Source organism: Ceratotherium simum, chromosome 11, assembly GCF_057802395.1.
Source record: "Ceratotherium simum simum isolate JZ-2026a chromosome 11, ASM5780239v1, whole genome shotgun sequence".
Taxonomy (NCBI): Eukaryota; Metazoa; Chordata; class Mammalia; order Perissodactyla; family Rhinocerotidae; genus Ceratotherium; species Ceratotherium simum.
In genome coordinates this window covers 59,150,941-59,175,965 of record NC_141910.1, presented here as the reverse complement: position 1 = coordinate 59,175,965, position 25,025 = coordinate 59,150,941, and the positions used below count along the sequence as shown (strand labels likewise).

Below are 25,025 nucleotides of genomic sequence, written 5' to 3'. Positions count from 1 at the left end.
TTCAGCAAATATTATTGAGCATCGATTCTGTATTAGGAATCTGGAAAACAGATAATAAGACTAAGTCTCTGTTGGAGGGGAGTACTGGAGGCACCATGTATACAAGACAAGTAGCCCGAATGAGGGGCAGCTGGTGGGAGCCAGTGGGCAGGAAAGATTCCCCAGAGAGCTGATGCCTGAGTTCAGTCTTCAAGTTGGGGAAGCATGCCAAGCAAAGTAAAAAGTAGGAAATAAAGCAAAGTAAACAGTATGAAGGAGCATGGCATGCTTAGGGAATGGGAAGTAATTGCAAATGGCTGGAATACAGGGTAAGGAGAGGAAAGACTGCAGAGGCAGAGAAAGAGTGGGTCATGAACAGCCTTCTATGCCATGCTAAGGAGGTTGTACTTTATTCTGAAGTCCACAGGAGCTAACAAGACTTCACACAATGAAGTGACACGATCAGGTCTATATGTTCGGAAACTTACTCTGGCTACAATGGTGAAGAGAGGTTGCAGGGGATCAAGCAGCAGCAGGAGGAGGATATGGGAAATATGTGTTATTGCCCACTGGAAAATTTTTCTATATCAATCATTAAATCCATTACCTGAATTTGAATAGGCAAGATTGCTCTTATAAAAATACTGGCCTTTATTATAATAACATTATGACTTAACCAATATTTAAAGAGATGGTTAGTTAAAAAATACTTTAAAGAGGAAAATATTTAATGTAGTACTCCAGAGAGTCAATTACTAACAACTAAACCTGGAGTTGCAGACTTATTCTGAATCACTTCACAGAGATTTTCTTGGTTGTCACCTGGGGTTTTAGTTTGAATGCTCAAAGGACTCGTGGCTCATAGATTTCTCACTTCATTTATTCTCCCCATCCTCCTATTTTTGCTCCCTACAACCATTTCTGGCCACTCCAAAGCCCCTAAAACCAAAATTCATTTTGCCATGGCTCTTAGCAGAGTATGAAGTTCTTTCTGTTTCCTGGAGAATAGGAGAGCCCGGCAGCTGACTGGTTCTTTCCTACTGGTGTCAGTCTCTCTCCAGCTTGAAAACGTTGCAACCTCACACCAGTGGGTGACTATTTTGGTCAGCTGTGGAAAAATGAGTTTCTCAGAATCTCTCAGCAACCACCCTGATACAGCTTCCCCTTAAAATACTATTGGAGGTACAAGCTGTCTGCAGGCTTTCCTGATCCACCAATAGGGCTAATAACTTTAGGTTCTCTCTAAACCACTCTCTACTCTTACCATCAACATTAAATTATATCCAGGAAATAGTGTATGGAACAGTCATTATGCACAACTGTTCAGCATTTCCTCAGAGTATGAAACAGTGCTGAGAAATCTGGAAATTCAGACTTGGGTTCGTGTCTGTCTGGTCTGTTCCTCTCTCCAGTGCACTCTCTTGCCTGAAAACACGTGGACACTGAGAAAGGCACTCTAGGAGCCCTCCCTCTAGCACGAGCTATTGTGGTGAAGTCTTGTGAAAAACCCTAATACGAAAGGTCAACTAGAAGGAAAGCAAGGTAGACAAGACTCCCCTAATAAAGTCTCTGACAAGGAGGACAGCATCACTGTGTGCACCTGCTGTTGCTTTCTCCCTGACATTTCAAAGACTATTTCTTTCTTTTTTTTTTTTTTGTGAGGAAGATCAGCCCTGAGCTAACATCAGTGCTAATCCTCCTCTTTTTGCTGAGGAAGACCGGCTCTGAGCTAACATCAAAGACTATTTCTATGGAGAACTTAGCATTTACTTTTCAGTGAGGCAATTACAACTTGAAATGTTTCCAGTGAGAAGTCCAGCTTGATGAGCCTCAGCGCTGGGGAAATGTCCATTCCCTCGGGCATAAAGGCATGAGGCAGTTGAGCAGGAACAATAAACATAGATTACACGGACCCTATACCTACCTTCAGGCATCAAGAGACATTAGTTTTGTGGCATGCACTGCCCAAGGCATGTACTAGGAACCTCGATACAAAGTGACGTCAGCGTTCAAGACAGTCTAACAGTGAGGATTCTAGATTTCCCATATGTTCATCTGACTCTATTTCTCAACCCTTCACGACCAGTAACCATTCAGAGTGGGCTGTATTTCTAAGTGATGGTGGGGTAAGGTCTTTGTTTTGTTTTTTTTTAAAAAGTTCTCCTTCAGGCTATATTCATTGAAAGGCTCTCTATGAAAATCTTGGCTTACAAGTAAAACACGTGGTTATTCTAATGCCTTTACATAGCCCAGCTTAAGATACTTCCTGTTCCCTATGGATTATAAGTCACAGGCAATAGATCTGAACAGAGGACTCTGCACCTGTAACCCTAAATAGGAAACTGAAAAAGTATGGAGTGCGTGGAGGTAGAGGTAGGGGATGGGGGGACAGGTGAAGTAGAAAGAAAGAAAGAACTGGATACCAAAGCATGGTGGTTAAGAGTGTATACTATTAATATGCTGATATGTAAAACTAAATCGCAGCAAATAATACTGAACTGATGAAAACTGAGAATAACGTGCCAGGCTCTGTGCTCAGCTCTGTGCTCACTGAGTCTCTACAACAATACTCTGAAGAAGGTATTTTATCGCTGTTTTATAGAAAAGGAAACTGAGGCTTAGAGAGATTAACTTCCTTAAATTCAAGCAATTAGTGAGTTGTGAAGCTAGGCTATAAATCCAGAGACAACATTCCTAATCAGTACCTTTTACTACTATTGACAATTAACAATTAACAAACCCATGTTATGAAAACACAAAACCTAAAGACTGGGAGGTCTTGAACTGGATATGAAAACTAACCTCGTATGACAATCAGCGACAAGAGCAAACCCACCCAGCTTTACTCAAAGCCCTCTCAAGGTCTCTGTAGTTCTTCTGGGGCGCTGCAGGTCACAGGGGTGACAACTGCTGTGAAAATAATGGAATTGTCACCTAAGAATCTCAGGCTATCAGCAGATGTTTAAATTCAAAGGCTTTTAAGAAAATAAATTATTTCCTGTAGTTCATTTCTCCTTGGCACTTGCTTTGATATGCATAAGAGTTGATAAAAAGTACACATTATTGACATGGAAATTATTCTGTTTCCAAATTGTTGTCATGTTAAATAATCAATTTCTCTATCAAACACAAAATTTAATTTTCTCAATTCTTCTACATTTTGATTTCCCAGGACTGTGCTTTTGCTTTTCCTCATGTGTTTTCTGCAGTAAGGTGGAATTATGGTTACTATAGGCTCTGTGTTCACAGATGTATTTTCCTTTAACTCTTCAGTCTGCCCCTAAGGAGACATGTCCCCCCTAAAATGATCCTGCAAATTGCTGCAGCTTTCCACCATAGAGAAGCCACATTTGTCTTTTCTCATGTAGGTTTTTTTTTTTTTTTTTTTTTAATCTCTTTTGGCTGCTGAAACTGATAGATTCACAGCAATTCCACCAAAAATGACTCTAAAGCTATCTCCCACCAGGCACTGGCTAAGTGGTTGAAATTCTGAAGTAAGACAGCTCTGTCCTGCAGAAGCTCCCAGACTAGGGAAAAACACAGGCATGTACCAACTGGCCCTTAAACACAACAGGCAGAGAGAGGTATGAACAAAATACTGTAGGAGCCCAACGTAGGAAAACCCAACTTCTGCCTTGAGGGAGTCAACAAAGCTTTGTTTTAGTATACATTTTGAGTTGTTGGCTTTTATGCATTACTAATATTTATTGTAAGAACAGAAGAAATATTAGAAACCATCTTATGACCCAAGTTCATATATTTAATCAGGCTGATAACTAACAAAAATCACTTTCAATGATACATCAACATCTTAAAATATTAAACATGAAAAAGCCACACACACAAATCTCTATCTGGTAGCATATATACATATACAATGGAATATTATTCAGCTATAAAGAAAGAAAGAAATCTTGCCATTTGCAACAACATGGATGGACCTTGATGGCATTATGCTAAGTGAAATAAGTCAGACAGAAAAAGGCAAATACTGTATAATCTCACTTATATGTGGAATGTAAACAAAAAAGAACTCATAGAAATAAAGAACAGATTGGTAGTTGCCAGAGGCGGGGGGTGGGGCATGGTGTGGAGGGGTTGGGTGAAGGTGGTCAAAAGGTACTAACCTCTAGTTATAAGATGAATAAGTTCTGGAGATGTACTGTACGGCATGGTGACACAGTTAACAATACTGTATTGTATATTCGAAAGTTGCTAAAAGAGTAGACCTTAAAAGTTTTCATCACAAGGAAAAAAATTTGTAATTATGTGAGGTGATGTATGTTAACTAAACTTATTGTGGTGATCATTTAGCAATATATATATATATCAAATCATTATGTTATAGACCTTAAATTAATACAATGTTATATATGTCAATTATATCTCAATAAAACTGGAAAAAAAATCTCTATTTGAATTACTTCTCTCTATTCAACAGCCCAGTAGGACTAGAGGCATTTTAAGAGTTGCAGGTCTAATAAAAGAAAGTTTTTCATAGTTTTAGAATTTTATTTATTTACTTTTTCTTTTGTTAACCTTATGGATAAACTGAATTTTAGAAACTCCTTAGTATATAATTCACCATATCGCCAAATTTGGTACAAACTCGTTCTTCTCAGTACTTAACCAAAATGAACTTTATTCCTTCAAGTGGCCTTTGGGCAATCTATTTCATGATATAGCGTAGACCTGAGAAGGGTGATAAATGGCATTTCTGGGGCTATCATGCTCAGAGTGAAAAGGCTTCTCATAAACCCTTTAAATTCTATTATGGTAAAATAATTTGTGAAACTGCTCAAGCTCATTAGGCAGGTACAGGGAGAGAGCATGGTGCAGTGGGTGCAGTGTTAAGAGCTCGGGCCCTGAGCCATACCCACCTAGATTGGAATCCTGGTTCTTCCATCTCCTAGTGTTGTTACCCTGGACCAATTTCTTAGCCACTCCATGTCTGTTTCCTCATCTGTAAAGTGGGGATAGAAATAGCTACCTTGTGGGCTGGTGGCGAGGATTAGAAAACAAAGCATATCAAGTATGTAACATATAGCAAGCACTCTTAAAGGGCAGGTGCTATTATAATGGTGATGATGATGTGGACAAAGGGACCTCCTAATCCTAGACTATGTAACAGTGGGGGCAAAATCTGTCTACATTCTTCTCCACAGGGGGAGTTCTGCCCAGGTCAGAGGGAAGAGAAGCCACATGACCTAAATTAGTTTTTGAGAAAATATATTTTCTTCTGATAAGCTGTTTTTGATATGTGAGGCTCAGAAAATATGTAAGTATTAAAGATTTTTTTAAGCCTAAAGCAAATACTAACATTATTTATCATCCAATACATATATATATATTCCCCTGTATTCCCCTGAAATGACTGTGGAGAAAGACACTGGATGGAAGTTCATGATCAGTCATCAACCAAATAAACAGTGAAGCACACCCCCTGTCTCCAAGCTACCTGTCACACTTGCTCACAGAGTGGATTCTCAGCCACTTTTACTCATAAATGAGACCTGGAGCCTAAGCTGCAGTGCCATTTGGGTGTTCTTGGTCAAGTATCTTCCAAAATGAAGGACAGCATCAGCATTCTGAGACTGTTACTTCCCTTCCTGGTGGGGCTCATGGGGCGAGCCCCTGGGTTCTCACGGATCAGAGATAATGTCCACTGTTTTCCTGGGCTGGATCAGAGATAATATCCACTGTTTTCCTGGGCTGCGTGAGGCTTCCTTTGTTAGCATTTCATAAAGAGCTGTAGCTCCCTGGGTGCTAAATTAACAGGCTTCTCCGCTAAGTTCATGTTGATTGTTTTAGAAAGAGTGCCCTGAGCCATCACGCTGCATGGCAGGGTAACAGTCAGCCAGCCTTGAGAAAGTAACCAAAGAGCAACGGGGTAGACGCTCAGGGAGGACACACATTTTCTCTGCCCTACTTTGAGAAGTCAAGAAAAATTGTCATTCCTGCTTTCTCCACTTCTTCTTTCCTTCTCTGAAATAACCCCCACCTGACCAGTTTCTTTTCTTTTCTTTTTTTTTTTTTGGATCCAAGAAGCAAAAAGGTCAGATATAAAGGAGCCAGTTGCTTACCAAGGGGTCAAATTAGTATCCACACATCTAGGAGTCCTACCTCCCAGCTAGGTTTCCCTGTCCTGCCTTCATTTCCCTGTTTTCATCCCCTTCCAGCCTTCCCAGGCTCAGGGTACAAACCATTACGTCCTCCAATGCATTCCCTCTCTGGGGGGAATCCTGAACCGGCTGCACGACAGCAACGGGCTGCTCTTTCTCCCTTCCCCCTGAAATCAGACACTTAGCCTCGACCCTGCAACCTTAAAGGAAACCAATTCCGTAACACAAGCCTCTCCTTTCAGTTATCTAAAAACCTTACCCTCTCAGGAACAGAGGGATAGTAGCCACAGAGCTTTAAAATTTCACTGACATCTTTCTGAGCAACCATTTTTAGGAACTGGAAGAACTGCCAAAGAAAGGAAGGCAGTGTGGGAAATTCATTTTCTAATTTACCTTGTTTCCTTTCTTCTTTTTATCTAGAACTGGCTCAATTACCATTCTTAAGAAAATGAGAATTAAAATCCCCAACGATTAAGAAAAATGGCTGAGGATGGCGCTGAAAACAATCCTTTACGGCCATGGAGCCCTGCTTCCCTCTGCAGGCATCTAGGGGAGCAGTGGCCAGAGAGGAGGAGAAGGAGGGCCAAGTGGCTACCTGGAACACTCTCCAGTGGCTGGAACAACCATGCATCAAAGCTCTCTCCTTTCTACATGACTCAAGTGTAAAGGGCCAGAACCCACTCATTCCCAAATGGAAATCACTGGGCCATCTCCTAACTAGCTTTGTCTCTTTCTTACCTGGGACTGGAGGGAGAAGCTGACACACGGCATCTATTGTCCTCTGCTGAGGCAGCAGAGGATGAGGCATCGGAGCAACTTTATCCTCTTGTGTCTCTGTTTCTCCCTGGTTATACGCCTCAGGAAAGTGGCAAATGTGCTGGAAGGGTCTTGGCTTAAGTAACTTAGAGAAACGGCCAAGTCCAGCTTGTCTGAATTCTCTGCACTAGGGTACTAGGCCCAAGTCCTGGTAAAGATTAAGTACTTCTGTGTTTTCCATCACCACTGTTCCTATACAACATCTCCCGAGGCATCTTACGGGGAGCAGTGGCTATGATCTAGAATGGGATTGGGGCATTCCAGGGTTTCTTGGCTACATATTTAATATCACCAAAGTCTTTCATTACAGAATGAAAATATCTGGGAAGGCATGTGGGAGGGAGGAAAAGTTAGACAACAGTCTTTTTAAAGTACTCAGAGGCATATCTAGGATACAGCTAACTTAATAATAATAATAATAATAATAATAATAATAATAATAATAATAATAATAATAATAATAATAATAATATGCCAGACACTCTTGCAAGGACTTTACATGAATTATAGCATTATATTTTGGGAACAATTATACGAGAATAGATACTAATAGTTAGCCATTTTATTGATGAAAAAAGAAGGCACAGTGAGGTCAAGGAACTTAACCAAGGTCACATAAGTAAGCAAGTGGTGGAGCTGGAGTCTGAACTTCAGGTTGAGACTCTGGAGACTCTGCGCCCCAGTACGCTCCCCCTCCTACCAATCACGCTCCATGAGAGAACTCAAGGGTATGCTAACACAAGTGCCTGCAATGAAGCTCTCAAAGTCATGATAACTGAGATAAAAACAAACCTATCTATTACGACATTCTGAACAGGCTTCAAATTAAACAGGCAGAACTAACGCAATCAGTTTCAGACCGCAGCTCGGCGGAAAGGCAGTCCCGGTTAGCTGGTCCAGGGAGTGCTTCCTATGCTCTGCTAAGCAGGACGTGTGCATGTCTGAAGGATTTGCATGCCCGAATCTGCAAACAACTGCACAAGGTTTGTTCCCAAAGGCAACATGCACCTCCGGGCTCAGGTGGGCTAAGGAGGATGGGGAGAGAGCCATAGCACAGGGGTTCCTGTTCTTGAGGACACTTTGCACCTTTCCCAAACCACACTGCTGCCCTGGTCTGGCCCTCCGGAGGCAGGGGCAGCACCACTTTGCAGGCAGCTCCTCCTCCGCTGCCTACCTTCCTCAGAAAGCTACGTCTCATGTGTTCTCGCTGGGAACAATTTCAGACCCCCCTGATAGTGATGTTCAGATTCGGTCTGGCGGTAGCACACACCAGCTGCTTCCACAAGCCCAGGCCAAAGATGGTCACGGCAGTTTAGAATTTCCCTCCTAAGTGAGTTTTAAATGAAAACTTCAAGTTTCTAAACCAAACACTAATTCACTTTTCTATGAATGAGACATACATCCCCTTATAGTTTAGAACAACGACAGAACAAGGGAATGCTGACCTCCCCTTTGCCTCAGACACACCAGGTGCCTCATAAAGCAGAGCATACCCCAGAGGCTCCCAGAATTGGGACTGGGGTGGCGAAAACATAGAGTAGATTCTCTTTGGTTTATTCCATCCTGGTTCTTATTCCCGTCCTTCTCCCCTCCACTCCCATCTTATTCATTAGCTGCTCTCCTTCCTCCCAACTTTTAAGTTATGTTCCCCAAGGATCAATCTTCAGATGTCTTCTCTCCTTACACTACATACTTCCTAAGGTTACTATTCTCTATGCTCATGGCTTCAACTATATCCTCATCACTCTCAAATCAAAATTCAGCCCAGACTACTCTTCAAAGCTTCATACCCATACATCGAGCTACCTGCCAGACATGTGTCCACTCGGATGTCCCACAGGTGTCTCGAACAAAAGTATCAAAAGGAACTTCTTTCTCAACCATCTCCCATAACTTGCTGCTGCTGCTCCTCCCATATTGCCTATCTTTTTACCAAATCCAAATACAGAGAAATAAGCCTAGGCTCCTCTATCTCCATTTTCTCATATCCTATTAATACTAAGTGCCTTTGATTCTACTTCCTAAACCTTTCCAAATTCTACCCCTTCCCCACCCCCAACCCCAGTGCCTTAGTTCTTATAAAAGCCTTCTAAACAGTCTCCTCACATCAAATTTCACTCTTTTCCAATATTCTGCCACATATTTCCCCCAAAATAATCTCTCTCATTTGTTACTCTAGCCACATTACTAGGGCTTACTGATACGAACTGGTACCTCTGAACTGGCTGTTCACAGACAGCATATGTTCTGATGGGTCAGTGGCTACGGCACATGGTTGTCAAACATTTTGAATATCACCTTGATTATTAAACTCCTTTGCTTAAACCCTTCAATGGCTCCCCAACAACTCAAAATAATCTAGTCTCTTTAACGCAACATATCATGGCTTCTTGTTCTCAGGCCAGTGCCCAAGCCACCTAACCTTTTCTAGTGTCTCTAAAGCAAGGCTTTTTCACTTGGGGCCTACATGTCTAGGCAGGTTCAAGGGTAGAAGCGGTAGCATGGGGGTGGGGCTGGTGGTAATAGAAACTTGGATAGGAAGAGAATTACATCTTTATTTTTGCTAACCTCTAACTATAATTTAGTATTTCCTTCAATTATGAATACAGGCAGTAGTATTAGTAGTAGTAATGCCTATATTTTGTCAGCTATAAAATTATAGATATTTTCAAATCACACTAAACTTGTTGCAGATAACTAAAAAATTATGCTTATCACTACAAAATTACAATAGCAATTCACACTGCTATTATATCTCATTATTTAATGTGTTAATAAAGACTCATATATATCACAAATTTGTGTTTAAGATCTTTTGAGGAGTTTACTTCAATATAATCTTTTTTTTTTTTGCAACGATCTCGTGTATTTATTTTACGCACTTAAAAACAGTATACTAAGAAAGGGTCCATACACTTTAGGAGAGAGACAAAGAGATTCATACACAAAAAAGGCTTCAATTCAATACTCTAATGGCTTCTCCATCCATCCATCTACTATACCTTTATTGATTGCTCACCAAGTATCATGCATTGTGCTAGGCCCTAGGGATATCAAGATGAGAAAAACACAGTTTCTGACCTCAAGGTGGGTGAGAGGGAAAGCTGACCATTTAAACACTGTGTCATAAATGCAATATTATAACTTTGCATAGGGAGCCATGGGAGCCAAGGAGAGGGACATCTAATCAAAACCAGGGGCTAGGGAAGCCCTGTGGGAGATGACACTGGAGCCAAGTCTTAAAGGACAGGTAGGATTTAGTCACGTGAAGAAAGAACACAACCTAAGATGCCACAGGCATGGTATACTCTTCCGGAAACAACTATGATATATTTGCTCCAGGAAAGGGAAACAACTTCAAGCAGTGTTTAAGTACTGCAAATAAACACAACTGTCCAATACTGTGTATAAAGTCTCTAGACCTGGGAAGGGAGGAAGACAGACAATCAGCCCAGTAGATTTTTCAGTTAAAAAGGTCCATTTTCCTCAAGAAGATAAAAAGTTCTTTTCATGTGAACAACGGAAACGCAGCAGTAAAAAATCTGAATTTAGAACCAAAGCCTGCCGATTATAGTATGATAGTTTTTGAGGTGAGGAGAAAGAATCTGAAAGCCATCCACATGAAGTAGTAGAGAGACTACTCTTAGACTAACTTTCCTGTGGCTTCCTGACTGGATGATACAAAGACACATGTTTCAGAACTGTTTTAAAAGTTGAATAACTGAAATATATTGAATGATTTTTGCAACAAAATGTGCAGCTATGACATACAACAATCTGCTGGGGCTTTGGGGGGGAAAAATAAATAAATAAATAAAATTAAAAAAAAAAAAAAATCTTGACACTGGACAGTCCCGGATAGGTATGAAGTTTCTGAACGCCTATGTTTGGGCTGAAATGGGACAGAGTATCCTTGACTAGACCACCTAAAACAGGGATGTGTCTAGTCTTGGGAATTCGTTTCAAGTTTGACTAATTATCAGGGTTGTTTGGCAGGCAGAAGGCAACGCCAACTATCTGCCTGGAACTGTGTGTCCTTTCAAGTTTCCTTATTTTCTCAAGCCGACAGGGACATACGTTGATTTGACTTCTACCAATATTAAATTACAACATATTTCCTCTTTTTTCACTACAGAAACAAAAAGTTGCAGTAAACTTCCTGTCTCTCTAGATCTCATTTCACTTAGGAATTGGCATTGTATTATTCTAGTGGAGAGCTCAAACTTGGCTGGCAGAATGGATAACCAATTAATTGCAAGGTAGTTTTGCATCATTAAACTAAACAATGCTTTGCTTTCCCAAATTCCACAAGTACACTTAATGCTATCTTAAAAACAAAACAAAACCATTTCCTGTAGTTGGAAAAGTCTATTCCTGTGACTGAGTGTTAATATTAACCTTGAAACGTCTGCCATCTGCCATTATACCCCCATACTTCTCCCATAAAAGTTTCAGTAAACTTATAGTCCTGACACAGTTACCATGAGCAGACCTGCATCTGGGAATGATTACACTTGCATATGGATTTAACTTAGGACAGGAATAAGTTAGCACCTTTCTTTGACCTCTTTCTGAGCATAACATACAAACAGAATCCAGAAATGATGAGTATTTTATAGCAGCTGGCTTCCACAGGTGGTAAGACAGGCTTTGACACATGATGGATATAGTCATTCAGCAGGTGTGAATTTTGGAAGTAAGCATCTGCCAGTCTTATCATTAACTGGCGGTTGAGTTGTTTTTATGAACTTCCAGCCTTGAGAACTTAAATACATTTTTGAAACAAATTCACTTATCATTAAGATGAAAAATAAAATATGGTTTTTCTTGTATTTTCACATCCTTCAATGACTGGAAACAGTTGAAAGCCCTGGAGAGAGGATCCTTATGAGGCCCCAACCTCCCCCATTCATCTAGTGAGGGTTTCCTTCTGGCTTCCAAATTTCAATCTCTAGCCAATTGCTATTTTAGAAATATAATGACCACTATGGCCATTAGACAAACAGAGACTGGCATTTTCAAAAGTCCTCTCTGAGTGAAGCTACTGCAGATCAATATTCTGGAAATATTTTTTTAAGAACATATACATTTCTTGCTTTAAGATAATTGTATCGGGAGGTTACAGAAATATGAATTAACACGGTAGGGCAAGTTTCAGTCCAATGTTTCAAAGTTTATGAACAGATTGTAAACCCAGTAGGGTATCTAAGATTTTACTTGCAGATTGCAGGTTCCTGGCCCTGGAAGAGCTGGCCACTCAGCAGGGCTCCTTTCATTGCACCCAGCAGATGGCACATGTTCAGCACTGACTGTAAAGCTCTAGATTTGCACAGTCCAACAGAAATATAAAGGCACATATGTAATTCAAAAATTTCTAGTAACTACATTTTCAACATTTAGTCAATATAAAAATATTAATGAGGGGCCGGCCCTGTGGCATAGCGGTTAAGTGTCCACGCTCCGCTGCTGGTGGCCCGAGTTTCGATCCCGGGCGTGCACCGATGCACTGCTTGTTAGGCCATGCTGTGGTGGCATCCCATATAATGTGGAGGAAGATGGGCACAGATGTTAGCCCAGGGCCAGTCTTCCTCAGCAAAAAGAGGAGGATTGGCATGGATGTTAGCTCAGAGCTGATCTTCCTCACACACACACAAAAAATTAATGAAATATTTTACTTTTTTTGGTACTAAGTTTCTGAAATCCGATGTGTATTTTATACTTACAGCACATCTCAATTCAGACTGGCCACAAATAACCACACGTGGCTAGTGGCTATCATACTGGACAGTGCAGCTCTATCTTATTCAGGACGGACAGACAGACAAATGATGCCATGGGAGTACCAGAGCCACCTAAATTCTAGGGTGCCTGGACATATTCTAAACTGTGGTCCCCTCACAGTTTTAGAGATCGGTACTTCCAAATGTGTTTGTGTAAGAGTCTAGCATTTGCAGTAATAACTCATAAATGCTAAATATTTCAATCTTTCCCCTTCTGCACCAGCTTGCATAGAAAACTGGTCTTGGCATCAGAGCTGGACATTCTTACTCTAAAGCAGCGGCGAATAAGAGAGGCTCACTGAGTGATTAGGTCTTAGTAATGTTAGTTCTTTTCCAATGTTTTACTAACATTTTAATATAACTCATTTATTCTATAAATATTATTGAAAGTCTTCTCAGTACAAGACCCTAGAGGGAAGTATTGATTCTAAAAATAAACCCAACAAAAACAGGTGGTAAACTATATTTAAATAACTATGTAATCAGCTTTACTTACTTTCTATGCAACTTTCAAGGACTGCGTTAATTTTAACTAGAAGCAGAACTCTTTTTCTGAAATCTACAAATCCTTGAGGTCTTACAGATTCTAACCAATTTTAGCCTTTCAGCCTCAGTAAATATTTTTGCCCATCTACTTACTTGCAGTACTACAGTGATTACCTTAGATAAATGTTCCCTTATGGTTTCGTTGTCTCTCTTCACCACCTCCATCATTTCTTGGCTCCCAAGGTAGGCAACATTAACTACATTAAAAAAAAGTCAAACACTTAGAATATACAGAACAAACACAAATGTCAAATTAATGGTAGTAAATTCCCCTGTTCCCTGCTTTTCTTTCGGCAAGCGCTATCTGATGTGACATCAGTGAGGCTAAGAGAGGCATGCGAGTCAGGCAACAGGTGTTGCCTCTGGAAACAAGAGTACATCCTGCAGAAGAAGCTCCTCTCACCCTCACCGGGCTTTCTCAATAGCAACGTAGCAGTATGAGGGCTAATGTCAGACACTACAGCAGATGAAGTGTGTAACTGGACCTGATCAACGTGTTTTTATGATTTAAGGATTAGAAGCACAAATTTTCACAGATTAATCATATATACTAGGGAAACTGCATGTACTTACTAACATGAACCTATCCTGGCAATTTTTCAAAAAGGACACAACTAAAAAGAATGTTTATTTTAAAATAGGTTTAAAGGGTCTCTAAGAGTATTTAATGAGGGTTAGTCCCTTATACTGACTGCTTGAGTTCCATTTTGATTGGTATTATTCTTGTTACTCAGCTTTCTTTTTTGCCATCATCTGCCTGGTATATTTGTTTTCTCCTTTATTTTCAATCTTTCGTCCTTTTGTTTTAAGTACATCTCTTGAAATCGTTAAGTGGACTTCTTTAAAAACCCAATTTGAAAATCTTACATAAAGGGATTTAACATATTCACACATATTGATATAAAAAATATTTGGCCTCACTCTAGTCATCTTGTTTTGTATGTTTTGCTTTCTTGTTATTTCTGACTCTTTTTTCCACCCCTTTTAGTGTGAATGATGAGTTTTCCTCTTCTACCTTTTAAACATTTCTTTTCACTAATAGTCTCAAAGCATAAATCCCATTTTTATTCATCAAGTAGTTAGCCATACCTAAAATGTAAAACTTGTATTTTTTTCTATTGCGGCCTGGGATTTGAGAGTGTCTATAATCTCTCCATCCAAACAAGGCAGGCCCTTAGCACACTTGCACTTTCCCCACGCCTTCCTCCCACTCTGCCTCCTCTTTGGAATTGTAAGTAATAAAAAACTGTTATTCCTTATTCCAAGGGCAGTTGTCTCCATGTCTGTAACTTTACCACATCTAATTAAAACAAATTCTGAACATATTTTAAAACCAGAACACAAAGCTGGTATTCTGCGGGGATCAATGCAGTGGGTTTTCGTAGGGCAAAGTAGTGTAGAGGAGAGAGCTGCAGCAAGAGGGAGGGTGGGAAGGAAGCACCAGAGATCTCCAGAGGGTTCCTCTTGAGCTCCAGCTAAGTACTGATTGGTACTATCATTTGAGACACTACCAGAAGCTGGAGAAAGAACCATCTGAAAGTATTACAGGGAATAATCCCCAAACTGGGAATAGTTACTGTTTCCACCACCCCCCACAGAAAATCTTATAATTAATGTATCAACTATAGAACTTAGAGAGGTTTTGACTTGGTGGTGGGGTAAAATTAGCCCTCAACTAAATGCTGTTCTGGTACCAACTAACAAAGCTTAAAAGCAAGGCCAGAAAGGATCCAACTATTTCCGAGTAACATAACTGTGTCCCATAACAAAGCTCAAGAATATCTATGTGACCACAGAAATATCCAGCATCCAACAAGATAAAATTAACAATGTAAAGCATCCAATAAAAAGTTATCAAGCATACAAGGTGGGAAAACATAAACTAAAATGAAGAAAAAAATGAATCAATCAAAACTGACCCAGAAATGACAAAGATAATAAAATTGGTAAACATTCAAGAAATGGTGCTGGGAAAAGTGGATATATACATGCAAAAGAATGAATTGGACCACCACCTCACACCATATACAAAAATTAATTCAAAATGGATCATAGTTCTAAATGTAACAACTAAATCTATAAAACTCCTAGAAGCAAACATATGAATAAATCTTTGTGATCTTAGATTAGGCAACAGTTTCTTAGATATGACACCAAAAGCACAAGTGATGAAAGGAAAAAAAAACTAGATTTCATAAAAATTAACACCTTTTGTGCTTTAAAGGACACCATCAAGAAAGTGAAAAGACAACTACAGAGTGAGAGAAAAATCATATATTTAATAAGGATCTAGAATCCAGAATATACAAAGAATTCTTATAAATCAACAATAAAAAGATGACTTGATTAAAAATGGGCAAAGGATTTGAACAGGCATTTCTCTAAAGAAGATATACAAAGGACCAATAAGCACGTCACAAAATGCATAACATCGTTAGTCATTAAAGAAATGCAATCAAAACCACAATGAGATACCACATCACACCTATTAGGATGTCTATAAGAAAAAAGACAGGGGCCGGCCTGGTGGCATAGTGCTTAGGTTCGCATACTCTACTTCAGTGGCCTGGGGTTCGCAGGTTCGGATCCCGGGCGTGGACCGACACACTGCTTGTCAAGCCATGCTGTGGCGGCATCCCATATAAAGTAGAGGAAGATGGGCACAGATGTTAGCTCAGGGCCAGTCTTCCTCAGCAAAAAGAGGAGGATTGGCAATGGATGTTAGCTCAGGGCTAATCTTCCTCACACACACACACACAAAAAAAGACCAACAAAAGCCAGTGTTGACAAGGATGTAGAGACATTGGAATCCTCACACATTGCTGGTGGCACTGTAAATTGGTACAGGCACTTTGGAAAATAGTTTGGCAATTCCTCAAAATGTTAAATATAGAGTTACCATACATACTCAGCAATTCCACTTATAGATATAAACCTAAGAGAATTGAAAACAAAGGTTCACACAAAACTTGTACATGAATGTTTATCGCAGCATTGTTCATAATAGCCAAAAAGTAGAAACAATCTGAATGTCCATCAACTTAGGAATGGAAAACCAAAATGTGATCTAGTCATGCAATGGAATATTATTGAGTAACAATGAAGTACTGATAAATGCTACAACATGAATGAGCCCTGAAAACATGATGCTAAGTGAAAGAAGCAAGTCACAAAAGGCCATATACTATATAATGCCTTTAATGTGACATGTCTGTAAGAGGCAAACCCATAAAGACAGAAAGTAGATTAGTAGTTTCCAGGGCCTAGGTGAAAGGGGAAATGGGGAGTGACTACTAATTGGTATGGGGTTTCTTTTTAAGGTAATGAAAATATTCTCAAGTCAGTTGTCATGGTTGCGCTGCTCTGAGAATATACTAAAAATCACTGGATTGTGCACTTTAAAAGAGTGAGTTTTATGACATTTGAATCCTATCAAAATTAACCTGTTATAAAAAATTGGTAGACACAGATACTGAAAGTTTTATAACTTATTCCATATATTCAAGAAGCAAGGAATATTGAGTATGTGAAGTGGAATTATGGAAGAAACAAAAAAGACCCATATCAAACTTCTAGAGAAGAAAAATACACTGGATGGGATTAACAGCAGAGTAGACATCATAGAAGGAAAATCAGTGAATTGAAGACAACAATAGAAATGATCCAAAAGGAAATACAGGGAGAAAGAAACTAGGGGGAAAAAAAGAGAAAAGAAATCAGTGAACTGTGAGTGAATTTCAAAGTGGTCTCATATACCTTTTAAATCTACTTTTAAATCCACTTTAAAATCCACTTTTAAATTGGAGTTTTTGAAGGAGGGAGGTACAGAAAAAACATCTGAAGAATGGCTGAAAATTTTCCAACATTTCTAAAAACCATAAATCCACAGATCCAAGAAGCTCAAAAAATCCCAAAGCACAAGAAATATGAAGAAAACTATACCAAGGTAGACAATAAGTTGCTTAAAACTAGCAATAAAGAGAAATCTTAAAACCAGGCAGAGGAAAATGATACATTACTTACAGATGAACCAAGATTAAAAATGACAGCCAATTTCTTCCTGAAATAATGTAACTAGAAGACAGTGGAGTAACACCTCTAAAGTAATCAAAGAAAATAATAACTGCTAATCTAGAATTCTATAGCCAGTGAAAATACCTTTCAAAAAGGAAGACAAAGACTTTTTCAGACATACAAAAGCTGAAAGAATTAACCACCAGCAGAGCTGTACTACAAGAAATATTAAGAGAAATACTTCAAGCATAAAGATGATGTCTGATGGAAATTGTGTCTACATAAAAAAATAAAGGGCATCAGAAACAGTAACTGTGTCAGTAAATTTAAAATACATTTTCTCCTATAAAGAGATTTTTATCTCTTTAAAAGATAATTGACTGGTTAAAGCAAAAATAGTAACAACATATCAAAGAAGTAAAATGTATGACAACCACATCACAAATGCCGGGAGGGAGAAATGGCTTACCACTGTAAGGTTCTTACCATGTACTGGAAGTGGTATAATACCATCTGAAGACTGTAAAAGTTAAAGGTGTATATTATAAATTCTAAAGCAACCAATAAAACAGCAAAACAAAGAATTACAACCAATAAGCCAACAAAGGAGATAAAATGGATGCATAAAAAATACCCAGTTAATTCATAAAAAGGTGGAAAAAAGCAAAAATGGAACAAAGAACATAGGAGACAAATGGAAAATATATATCAAGATGGTAGATTTAAACCCAACCTTATTAATAATTGCATTAAATGTAAATTGTCTCAACACTCAAATCAAAAGGCAGAGTAAGAAAGCAAGATTCAATTATTTGCTGTCCACATATAAAGACATAAATAGGCTCAAAATTAAAAGATGGAAAAAGGTATATCACGTTAATAGTCAAAAGAAAAGTGGAATAACTATATTAATCAGACAAAATGGATTTCAGAGCAAAGAATATTACCAGAGATAAAGAGGGTGATTTTGTAGTGATAAAGGGGTCAATTCATCAGGAGGATATAAAAGTCCTAAATGTTTCTATGTACCTAATATGGTTGAGCTTCAGAATATATGAAGTAAAAACTGATAGAAAACAAGGAGAAATAGACAAATCGATATTTGTTGTCAGAGATTTCAACACTCATCTTCCAATAATTGATAGAACAGTTAGAAAGAAAATCAATAAGGATATAGAAAACTTGAATGACACTATCAACCAACTTGACCTAACTTCACATCTACAGTACAGTCTACCCAACAAGAACAGAATATACATTCTTTTAAGGTATCCACAGAACATTTCCCAAGATAAACCATATCCTGGTCTATAAAACAAGTTTTAATCCACTAAAACAATTAAAATCCTACAAAATATGTTCTCTGGCCACAACGGAACCAAATCAGAAATCAATAACAGAATGAGATCTGGAAAATCTCCAAATATGTGGAAACAATATAACACATTTCTAAATAACCTCAGGGTCAAAGAAGAAATCTAGAGGGAAATAAGAAAGTATTGCGAAGTGAATGAAAATGAAAACACAACATATCAAAATTTGTGGGTCATGGCCAAAGCAGTATTCAGAGAGAAATTTATAGCACTAAAAACCTATATTAGAAATGAAAAAAAGCCTCAAATGACCTCAGTTTCCACCTCAAGAAACTAGAAAAGGAAGAGCAAATTAACTCCAAAGTAGGCAGAATAAAGCAAATAATAAAGTTCAGAGCAGAAATTAATGAAAAAGAAACCAGAAAAACAATTGAGAAAATAAATGAAACCAAAAGGAAGTTTGGTAAAATTAATAAACCTTTAGCCAGATGGATAAGGAAAGAAATGTGAGAAGACATAAGACATAAAAAAAATTACCAATATTAGGAAAGAGAAGTGACATCCCCACAGATTCTACAGACACCAAAAGGATAAATCAGGTAATTTTGTGGACAACTTTATGCCAAGAATTCAACAACTTAGATGAAATGGACAAAAGTCCACACAAAGACACAAACTTATTTTAAGCTTATTTGAAAAGAAATTGATAACCTGAATAGTCTTATATCTATTAAAGAAATTAATTTTGTACTTTAAAGCCTCTTCACAAAGAAAACTCCAGAGAAAGATGACTTCATTAGTCCACTCTACCAAACATTTAAAAAAGAAATAATATTGATTCTACATAAACTCTTCCAGAAATGACTACACATATATGGACATCTGATTTTTGACAAAGGTAGCATTTCAGTGCAGCAGAAAACAGGTGGTCGCAGGTAGGCAGAATTCTGAGATGACACAAATTACCCTTGCCCTTCTATAATCCCCTTCCTTTTGAGTGTAAGTGGAACCTGTGAATATGATGACATAGTACAGCCATGACTAGGTTATGTTATATAGTGGAGATGACTTTAAAGAGATTATCCTGGTGAGCCTAACCTAATCACAGGAGTCCAAAATCTGAATTTTTTCTGGCTGGTGGCAGAAGAGGAAATCAGAGATTCACAGCACTAAAAGGATTAAATGCACCACTGCTGGTTTGAAGACGGAGCTCATGTGGAAAGGACCTGAGAGAGACCTTTAGAAGCTGAGAGGGAGCCTTGGCTGACAGTCAGCAAGAAGATGGGGACCTCAGTCAGGAAGCCACATGAACTGGATTCTGCCAACAATCTGAATGAGCTCAGAAATAGATTTTTGGATATGCAGGGGTACACATGAGGCTTCTGAAATCTAAACAATGGTGAGTCTTGAGCTGGGTGGGAGTTACATGGGAGTTTGCTCTGTGATAATTCATGGAGATAAATATTTATGTTTTAAGCACTTTTCTGTAGTGTCATTCTTCAATTAGAAAAAATTTAAAAATTCAAATAACTGGTAAGGAATCTTGTATTTCTAAAAGTAAATTTTTCATCAGGGAATGTACCTCACCCCATCTTTATTTCAACTCTTCCTCCCACCACCCCCAGTAATTTCCCATCTAAGTATACTTTTTTTTTTTAAGTAGAATACCAGTTTCCTTTCCAGTAATTGCTCCAGGGAAGCCATCTTTTTCATTCCTCAGACATGCTCATAACACAGCACAGTGGTCAGAAATAATAATACCAAATAGAAGTGTAATTTCCTAAGGCGAAAACACATTTCTCTTGGCAATGACTGTCAATAGGATTCCTGGAAACCCAACAGAATTCAGAGTTTCAAGCACCACAGTGAAGGAAATATCTGGTAGCAGGAGTAATGGAAACAAAAACATGAAGGAAAGAGAACGATTTAGAAGGCGGCTAATTGTTGACTTTTGTTTCGTTATAAATCTAAATACAAGTTTAAAAATCCACTGAGGAATCTAATATTTTATTTTATTTGCTACCATCATCTTCTGTAAGCTGCTTCGTTTTTACTGCAGGGACTTCAACTCACAGTAGACTGGCTACAGGAATGAAACAAGTGAGGGCTAAAGTTGGAAGACAAACGTCCATCTCACAGGTCAAATGGTATCACTAAATTCTCCAAGTACACATAATCTACAATAGAAGGCTGCCTTCTGTTGAACTCAATCACCTATCTTGATGCCATTTTGTCTGTACGGAAAAATCCGAACTCATCGTCAAGACCGAATTTATTTGTCTTTTCTTCCCTTAATTATCTAGGTAGAACTCATCTCTCCTTTTTTGGTACCTCTCATGCCCTGTATCTATTTTTAGGATAGCCCTAACTGTGATATATTAAAATTCTTCACATTTGTCTCCTCTACCATGCTGGAAGTAACATAAGGGCAGGAGCTATACTTCGTTTATTATTCCCTCCAGCTCTTATCCGAGTGCTTGGTTCATGGCAGATGTCAGTAACGGTTGTTAAGTAAAATAAATGGCAAGGGACTGGGCTGGTATTTTGTTTTATTTTGTTTCGGGTAGGGGTCAGGAAGAAAAACCTGCTGCCTTCCTTGAAGTGGTGCCAGAGTTGACACCACAAGAGAGGTCAGAACTAGAGGCTGAAGCACACTGACATTGGTTAAGTGAAGCTCAGAGGTACTGGTATAAAACTGGGACAAATCATTGCACGCAAGAGGGTAAGTCTTAGAGTTTCTGTTGAGACTGGCCATAAAGTAGGCCACATAAAGCAGTGGTCACAGCAGCAAGGGAAAATGCAGAGGGAAGTAGAACCACACTTACTGATACAATAGGTTTGGGGGAAATGCATGAATAGCTTTCTGAAGTAGAACTTGAGGGCTGGAAGCCAAGTTGTCCTGCTGTTTTGGTGGTATGTGGTCTAGTGCCACTATTAAGGTTCCATAGTAAAACATCCCAGTTTGGTTTTGCCATTGTATCGGGGAGAGAGGACTGTTGGTGCTGAAGGAAAGGGAATTACAGGAGATGGGCAGAGTTTAATTAGGACAGGTGAATTTTGGAGGTAGGAAATCTCCCATATGTACATATGTACACTGCAGTGTAAAATGTGATTGTTACTCCCAGTCCATTCTGAACAAGAAGTTTTCTTTAAAATGGCTGATAGATTCTATATGTCCAAAGTATACCATAACGTTTACAAGGAAAAATCTATCTCTTAAAAAAATGCTTATTACAAGATTTGCTGGATTCGAGAAAGGGTTTAGTATACTCACCTCCATGGTGGGAAGGTGTCTGGGGAGAGTAGCCATTAGCAAGCACACAAATAGAGGTGAAACAACAAAAAGTTTTATTTTAAATTGTCTCTAAAATAAAAAGTGTACTAACAGTAATCATGGGAACCGAGATGAACTCTATTGTGGATATGCATCTAGACATGCTTTGCAGAGGGCCTGCCATAATTACACTGCAGACTCCAGTCTGAGGTTGCTTTGCCAGGGCTTGTGAAGCCCAAAGACATTCTGGAGGGACATGGCTGTGGTGGATTTTAGTTATGGTGGGGAGAGGGTGGAATTAACTGTCTAGGTTACTAGTTAACTAGTATGGATGGAGTTAACTAGCCAGGTGTTTGGTGGGTGGGGTATGCTGTGATTAAGACCATGGAAGACGAGTCCCAAGACCATCTTGAAGTGGGGATGTAGTAAATACTAGGTACCTACCCAAACCCAATAAAAACCCCCCTCATTTCCTCTACTAGAGACGTGGGAAAGTCAAAACACACGACTTCTCCATATCCCTTACAGCCAGGGATGTGGCACAGTTCTGGCTCCTAATCTATAGGCAGAAGTTCCTCGGGGAGGACTTCTTTTTCTAAATAAGCCAAAGCCTTACCAGAAATAAGCCCTCTGGTTTTTCCACCTTTCCCTTCTGTCAGATGCGAGGCTTTGAGCGGCGGCAGAAGTCACCATGTGATCATGAGATGATGAGCATGAGGATAAAGGTCTATGTGCTAAGGACAAAAGAGTGGAAATCTACAAAGAACCCACATCCTTGATGGCACTGATGAGACATTATTTACCTCTGGACTGTCTACCTCTAGATTTCTTGGTGCATGAGACAAATAGATCGCTATCTGTTTAGGCCACTATAACTTAGCTTTCTGTTATCTTTAGCCAAACTCAATTCTAGTTAATACAAACAAATAAACATGTGGCCTTTGAATTTTCTGGGTGTTCTTGGTCCCGCACAGGGGGTGACATTGTCCTTAACCTCCTATCAGATTCTGGTATTTGAGGTGGGGAGAAGGGTGGCATCATGCCACATCTATACATACTAGAGAGGAGGCAGAGGCAGGAGCTGACTGAAAAAGAGCCTTTCCAGGGACTGCCCCTCCTAGCACATCTTCTGACAGGTCCTGAGGCTGGCAAGATGTTGCTGAATGTAGGGGAGTTGGGGAGGTGCGAGCCAAGCATGGCTGTATGGTAGCATAATTCTTGGGGTTGAGGACAGATTACGAAACTGGCTGGTCCTGGAGACATGAGTATCCCACACTCCAGCAGAACTCCCTGTAGACACTGCTGCTCAGGCAGAGTTAAGGCTAGGCTCTCTGAGAAGCATAAACCAGGAGAGTCTGTCCAAAGATTAAGCAGGACTAGATATGCTCAGAAACCCACAGGAAGTCTTCTTACAAAGGGGAGTTTTTTGGTAGTTTATTTTTTTCCAGATTATTTTCCACTTTTCCTAATGGTGCCAAATGTTGCTTTTAACAATGTGAAAACCAGACCGAGAAAAGTAATTCTAAAATTTCTAAAATATAATTTAGAGAAACGTTTATTATTCACACAATGTATTATGTGTTTCTCCATGAGCCAAGACTTTGATTATTATAACCATCCATTTAGTCTGCAAACAGATAATCTTATCTACATGACAATGAGTTCACCAAAGCGAAAAACACAACTCAAGGTATATGATTTTTCAAAAATAATATAATTTTTAGAGCCGCAGATGATTTAAATATATATATATATAAATTTCTTCAGAAAAAAAGAGTAATTTAATTCTAAACTGAGATGATATTCTAGTACTGTATCTAATCACCTTTTACCCTAAATGCTAATACTGACCACAAAAAAAAATCTTTTCCTTCATTGCTGAATTTTAGGCTAAACTTCATGAATCATTAAAGCTGCAGTTGGCTTTTATAAATAGATTTTCCTAAGCTACACATGTAAATGAGAGAATAGGTAACATGAGAGTCTGGTTTTGTCTTATTCAAAAAATTATTCTGGGATTGAGTTAAAAATATTCGGAGAAGAAATTTGTGAGTCTTTGGTGAAATTTATGTGTTAACTCATTGAATAGTTCAGTTCATTTCATATTACTGTACATGTTTTAAAAAGTTATTTCCATATTGATTAAGGAAGTTTCTTTTACAAGAATGTATGCAACAAAGTAATGTAACCTACCAGGAATGTCCTTTGTCTCTTAGCTATGTTTTTCTAGTTAGGTAACTGAAAGGAATTAAAACACCAATTTGGCCTAACTAACGAAAAGACCCTAGAATATTTTTTAAAGTTAATTATCTTGACCTGTGATACTGCTAAGCTAAAATATATTTGCTTTTAGCTTTGATCAGAAAATCCAATTTAGCTGTCTCAGTGAAAAGTCTATTTTTCATGAAACAGAAGAACATCTATTCTTAAAAAAATATGTAGTAGCAAACATTCCAGAATTTAAAGGAAAAAAAAACTCATATATTTTCTTTAAAAATAACATTTAAAACAATCTAGTTACATAAATTGAACTGATGTACACTGTGGTAAAGTTTATAAAGTATGCTAATTGAATTAGGGCTACTCTTCTTTGAATGCTAGATAGGAAATGCTGTTTTGCTCAGTCAGTCTGGTGAAGAAGGCTAATATACAGAATCTCAGCCTATAGGAAGTGCTACCTTTGCCAAAAGGGCAACAGCATTTGAAATACCTGAACATTTTGGTTCCTTAAATTTTTCAGACCTTACCACCACAAAAAAATATGTGTATAAACTAAAGGATATAGAAAATCAGTTTCTATCTAGATAGGGCAGGATTTATTATCCACTACTTGGACTGGCAAACTTCCTCCATTTGTTTCCGTAAGATTTCTACAGAAGCACAGACATTACATAATGTGCAAACACCGCGAGGCCTCCTAGAAGTCAAGCTGGCATGTTAAAGGTCATTATCTGGGTGACAAGCCACAGAGAAGGAGGTCTGCAGGAGGAATGTCTGGATGGCACAGATATGACCACTGAGAATGCTCTCGGACATGGTCTTCCTTTCCCTTGAAACCCCTCTCTTTGTGTAACCTGAAAAGCATGCCACTGTCTCAAATGCTCGGTTTGAATATTGATTACCTTCACCATTCATGGGATATAAGCTGGGGGGAGGAGTCCAATAAGGGCCAGAGTCTTAT

At 38.8% G+C, this 25,025-nt stretch overlaps 1 protein-coding gene across 2 annotated transcripts in view; it reads right to left on the bottom strand.

The window, feature by feature from the left end:
- Positions 1-25,025, bottom strand: part of LDAH (lipid droplet associated hydrolase) — a 103,821-nt gene that overhangs the window by 4,863 nt on the left and 73,933 nt on the right. Inside the window, exons 6-7 of one of the 2 annotated variants that reach the window (XR_015553678.1) lie at positions 13,358-13,440; positions 4,860-4,942 (exon numbers count right to left, since the gene is read on the bottom strand). Coding sequence is in view for 1 of the 2 variants with exons in the window: in XM_014782152.2 (XP_014637638.1) it covers positions 13,358-13,440 (83 nt within the window). In the remaining variant the exon portion in view is untranslated. The remainder of the gene's footprint in view (positions 1-4,859; positions 4,943-13,357; positions 13,441-25,025) is intronic. The other variant, XM_014782152.2, reaches the window with a different exon arrangement.